The 6,343-nt window shown below is 33.7% G+C and overlaps 1 protein-coding gene across 1 annotated transcript in view; it reads right to left on the bottom strand.

Annotated features, from left to right (window-relative positions):
- The window catches only part of LOC147388022 (GTP binding protein), a 68,808-nt gene extending 68,400 nt beyond the window's left edge, over positions 1-408 (bottom strand). Inside the window, exon 1 of the mRNA XM_086420204.1 lies at positions 87-408. Coding sequence (XP_086276330.1) covers positions 87-176 — 90 coding nt within the window. The 5' untranslated portion in view covers positions 177-408. The remainder of the gene's footprint in view (positions 1-86) is intronic.
- Positions 409-6,343: the final 5,935 nt, after the last annotated feature.

Consider the following 6,343-nt stretch of genomic DNA (forward strand, 5'->3'; position numbering starts at 1 on the left):
AGCTTGGGGATCTTCTTCATTTTGAATTTTTTACAGAATAATTGAAGTTCAAAGTAATCAGTAAATGAAAGGGTAAGGTAGCATACGATTCCGATCTTGAGGTGAGATGAGAAGCGGCCCAGGATGGGTCTCTCAGTTGGAGTAGCATCCTTCGATTTTGCAGCCTTCGGAGGCATTATATATAATATGGGATCGGTAGCTTCTAGGGTTTCCAATAGCCCTTCTTCCTTCTTCCTACAGTTGTTGTAATGCTTTTCTTTAGGAAACCGAAGTGAGAGATTGATAATTTAAAAAAAAAAAAAATTGCTTGTGTGTTCTGTGAAGAACACAACTCGTATTTATTTGCTAAACCCTAATGGCCTTCCGCGTCAGCTGAACGCTGCCTTTGTAAACTCGATGCGCTCGATCGGCTTGACACTGTTAGCGATTTTGGAACGCTGCCTCACATTTCTATTGGACCACGTGGCATTTTCTCTCTCTCTCTCTCTCGAACGAGCACGCTCAGGCTCTCTCTCTCTCTCCTCCTCATTATAGGACGACCATTGACCTTGGTCTTCTCTTACTAACTAATGAAAATGACATCAATGTCCTCAACATCTCATTATTATTATCCCCACCACCATGGTCATCATCGTTGTCATCATTATCATCAACATGTATCTAAAAGAGGCTAAGAGCATTTCCTCCTCCCCATCCTCAAAAATAAGTATGAAAAATTATATGAGGAAGTTAAAAAAAGTAAGTGTTATAATAGTCTCCTCATCTTTTTAAACAAAAATTACTTTAAAAAAGATGTAATGACAAAATGATAATATATTGAGATTTGAAAAATACTTATAATGCCATCATTTATTAATGACTAGTGTCATTAATATGATAAGTGGCACAAATATAATGTGACAAAATGATAATATTAGGTGATTTGGGTGTTGAAAAGACTGTCTGTGCAAAAACAAACTAATATTTGAGTAGAAAAATGAGGAAGATCATTATGGAGAAATATTTAAGGAGCCATGTTTTGTCTTTTCCTCTTAAAGTATAAGTAAGGGCAATAAATGAGGAGATCATTGGAGATCCTCTAAATATGAATGATTTTGGAATGAAAAACATCAAAGATTTTTTACTACATTTATTGTATGTTTGATTGTATGGAAAGTCACGTGGATTTTTTTATTTTATTTTTGAAATTCATGAGAAAATGGGTGAGGTTGGAAAATGAATCTTCAATGTTTGATTGCATCTAAAAAATTATGGAAAAAATTTTAATAGGAAGAAGAGAAAAAGAGAGAGGGCAGTCGTGCAGAGGGAGGAACATGAGAAAGAAAAATAGGAGAAATAGAGAAGGCAATGATGGAGATGATGGAGGTGGAGGAAAGAAGAAGAATTAAAAAAAGGTGGTGGTGGTGATGGTGATGACAATGGAGAGGGTGGAGGTCGAATGTGATAGTAGTGGTAGTGGTAGAGAAGAAGAAGAAGAATATATGAGATTAGGATTTTGATTTTGGGATGAAAATTGATGGTGGAAAATGGTTTTCCAACTCGTTTTTCGTTAGGCCACTTTTCATTAGTTGATGATAGAAGACTAAAGTCAAAGGACATGTCACAAACTTGAAAACATAATGGGTATCTCAAATATTCACCAAACGTGAAAGGATCATGTATAACAAAAAGAGGGAGGTACCTCCAAATTTTGAAATTACGAGCTTTGTACCATGTGTAGTCTTAAAGGGGGATGAATATGATAAAATAAAATTTTCTTTTAAAATTATGTTTTCTAAGTGGGTCAAGTGTGATGGTCTACTCACCTGGAACTATTCACAAACACCCAAAGCAATCAAGGTCTCAAGTTAAGCTAGGAAATAAAATACTCTTAAATATAAAATGTAGCGCCCCCGCAATACTAACACAAATCCTAATGTCAAATCTTGAGGTACTAGGTGGCACCTCGAAATTTCGACATGTTTTTCCTTTATTTATGTTAGCGTTCCAAAACACTCAAAAACCTGATAAACAATAACCATAATATCCTGCATATATGCATAACTAAACAAAATAGGATAACAATGAAATCTAAATGTACATCGAGTAATATAATGTGGATCAGAGTGTAGAAGGTATAAAAAATACACATGATTTACAATAATGCCCTCTCTCTAACATAGTCCTAATACTCAACCTAAAATCTATATATATCATGGACGAAGTGATTTCTAGTGGGTGTAACCCTAGTACTTAAAAGATAACGGATTATGGTCATCAATCTGACCCACCAGATAATCCTCGCTCGTCAGCTCGATGCCCGTCTTGCCAACTACAGTTTCTGAAGCTAAAAAAAATGAGAAGTAAAGATTGAGTAACAATAGTTACCCAGTAGGTCCAATAACAATTCATACTAATAACCTCACCTAACATGAATGAGTAAGCAATACTTAATCATTTCAATATATGCAAAGTTTTAAAAAATAAACTACGATTAACTGATACATATAGTCAAGGATGAACAACTAAACTGTTAAAAAACTCACATTACATCAATCAGCAATATTCATTCTATAACATTTTCTTTTATAGAATTCTAGTTGACAAAATGGAAACATTAAACATGTATTTCATTTATAAGTCAAAGTAAAGCAATAGATACATAATACACAATGGTAGATTAGTCGAATTAGAGAGTTGGGATTCTACGACTAGATTGTTCCCAGTCAGAACATGATATTCCAAATACTTTACTAATTTTTAGTTCCTTATTTCGTGGTTGGTCGCTGCATTACCATGGTAGGTTGACCATTTATACTACTCAAGCTAGTCGTTTGATGTGATCCTTAGGAATGAGGTTATTGTTGATATGTCAGAATATTCGACTACTCTAGATTGTTAGTGATCACTGACCAATCATCTTCGTTTATGCCTATCAGGCATGCGTGGGATTCCCATTATATATTCCTATTCGTATACGACCACCTTTACAATACAAGTTCATTGATAAAGATTGATGAGTGTCTCAAAACACTTAATTATACACATGTTTCTCGGACATTTATCTTAATTTTTGTCTGTATTTCTTCGTATTAAAAGAATAATCATGATAAGCCTCAAAACATCATATTGCATGTTATTAAATAATAATTAGGTTTAATTATACATAAATAATTTTATTTACTAGATAAATCTGATTACATGTGTTTCTTGTGCAGAAAATCAGCATTGGAGTCAAAATCTCAAGGCAAAAGCATTTGGACCCACTTTGGAATATCATAATTCTTAACTCATGTTCTCCTCTTTTGTCTTTTTGTGCAAAAAAAAAATAGATGCTACTTTTAGATTCTTCTACACACTTTTTTTCTATAAATAGAGCATCAATCTCTAGAAAAAAGTTTTCTCTTGGTTCTTTCATTCAAGACTCCTTTAATCTAAGGTTCTTAGCTTTTTCTCTTATATTTTTTGTACTTTTGTCTTCTAGTTTATTTTCTTTTTAACTAAATAGTCTTGTAAGAAGTAAAAAAAGAAGAATTTGTAAATTTCTCCATGAAATGAAGAAAAGTTCTTTCATCTCTTACCTTCTTTCTTTTATGATGACATTAGGTTAAACTCTCCTCCATTGGAGAATGGAGAACCTAGAGCAATTTCTTGTGTGTTGTTTCTAGTTTCACGTCTTTCTTTTATCTAAAATGCTTATGAGTTCTCTTTAAGATTTCTTGCACTTTCTATTCTTAATATAAATACTTTATACTTATATTAGGTTAAGATAAAGTATGTCAAAAGTATATAGTTAGTAGTAGGAAGTTCAAGGAATTTATTTTGTTTATGTTCCCTCATTTGATTTCATTTTCTAAACTTTCCGATCTAAGGAGTTAACACCAAGCCATGACGATTGAATTATAAAAGGACTAGAGATTAAGAGTTGCTTATTAACCTGTTCTTCGTAGATCCACCTCTAATGGTGTTTTAATTTCATAAGTTTACTTACTTTTAACTTCATTTACTTTGATTCATTTTCCAGTAACTTTAAATTTTCTTGATACAGTTTTAATTCATTTTGGTTAATACGAATTTTAGCTTCTTAGCTTAACTCTACTCCCCCTTTTTCTTAGGTTTGATCCCCTACTTGCCCCACAAGTAAGGTAAAAGTAAGATTAATATTAACTCCGGTAGGAAGAACAATGGTAGTCCCACCAAAGATAAAGATGAATAAACCCAAATTTTAATTATAATTTCACTCTCATACACATCCCAGACCACATACGAGCTTGGTTGTCCCTACTGTACATAATAGGATAACATGTCACTCAGGATGATATGACTGATTATCCCTGTAGACACCCCAATTTGAACAGGCCTACACTCGAAAAAAGTCCAAAAATATCAGATTTTCTAATAAAATTTGCCAACAGGACTAAAAAATCCAATTCGTCAAAATGTGACATTTTGATTAATTCGACAATTCCTAAGACCCCTAAAGGGATTCATGAACTTAGAATGAGACTTGGCATACCTCCACCTTTCAGCGCTCTACCTTTATAACCGAAAATATCCCAAGCCTGTTTAAGTCCCACAAACCCTCAACTCATCAAAAATCATTTCTCACCTTATCCAACCTAATCTAGACTTAATCCCACATCACTTAAACCTTAAAACATACACACCCTCAAAAACTCATTCTATAATAATCCTAACTAATTCCAATAACCTAAAATATTTCCAATAACCCAAGCCCAACATACAAAAGCCCAAACCAATTCAAATCCACATCCCTAATCCATAACCCTAACTTACAACCATTATCCACATCAACTAATCACCCTTTGATCGTCAAAGTGGGACATATATCACCACTCCAACTCACCTCCCTCATCCAACTACCTATCACTATCACATTTTTCTAAAAAATCATCTACCTATACCTTTCTTTAACCTACCCTCACCATTACTTACAAATTTATATTCACAAACAAAACCCACACCCCCTTCTCTAATCAAACACTCATTCACTTATTTAATCTCCATCCATTTTTGACATGTCACCACCTCGTTCACCCTCCCAAAATCCAATAAACTAATCTCTTACACAATCCATTCTCATTACTCCGTTCAACTTACTTAACACTCAAATTAACAAACCACTCCTTTACACTCTCATTCTCTTAAACCAAATACCACTCCTTTTTAGCTCACCTAACACTCAACCCAAATAATTTGAAGGATCCAACCCATTTGAATCACAAATGGCCCATTTAAATCACCTTAAACAAATGCCCTTCCACCATCCTCAATTTATAAATACCCTATCTCATAAATCTCAAACTATTCTACCCATTTCCATTATTTCATCCAACTGTACCCTTAAAATTACCTCCAAACACCTATAAATACCCTCCTTACATTCCAAAATGGGTACCAAATCCTAGACTAAAAAAATCTTCTCAAGTCTCTTCTACTCTATTCTCATATTCTCACATTATTTTATAAAAAATATTTTTCATATTTCAATAAGGATTCAAGAAAAAAAAGTAGACGAAGGAAGGAAAGAAGCTAAGGCCTCAAGGTAGAGTTGAAGATACAATTGCATACTTCCTCTCTCTCTCCCCTCTCCATATCCCTCTTCCACTTTCCTTCTCACCCCTTTTAATTTCTTTTTAGAAAGATTTAAGATGTGATGTTCCCCCTCTCATATCTTCAGTATATCGGACTTCATCTTGGTTGAAAGTATAGGTGTTGTAACCACTTTCAAAATAAAAATCAATTTTAAACCTTTTAAATCGTTTTGAGGCAACCGGTATTCGGGTCCTTCTCACCTCATGAAGCATATGTTGTTTCCCAAGGCTAGGTCCATATAAAGATCATCTCCTTCGATGAGAAGATCTTTGTAAGTTAAGTCGATAGCAAATCCCTACTTAAGGTACAAGATGTCAACATGTAATACTTTTTTATTATTATTTGCATTTTCATCCAAAATGACCGAGCTATTTTGAGGTTACCACCACTTGATGGAGAGAAAATGGTGACTTACACATTTCATTTTCTTTAATCGAGCCGCTTACCCCGATCTTAGGTTGATTGATACCTTAGTTCAAACGAGAGTCATTAAACGCCAAAACAACACTATTTCAAAAAATATATATTACGAGTGACCATTCACACCCTTTTGCAAAATGAATGGTGGAGACTCCAAACCTTCATAAAAGTGATATTTAGAAATCAAAAATCACTCTTCTATAATCCCTTCACGTATTCACAAGCTCTCTCTCTTTCTATATATATATATATAGTCATTTTTCTTTGAAAACAAATGTGAAATTAACATTACATAGTTGATACTAGATATCCAGTTTCTTACCATGAA

Source organism: Akebia trifoliata, chromosome 13 (assembly GCF_017979445.1).
Source record: "Akebia trifoliata isolate Shusen 1 chromosome 13, ASM1797944v1, whole genome shotgun sequence".
NCBI lineage: Eukaryota > Viridiplantae > Streptophyta > Magnoliopsida > Ranunculales > Lardizabalaceae > Akebia > Akebia trifoliata.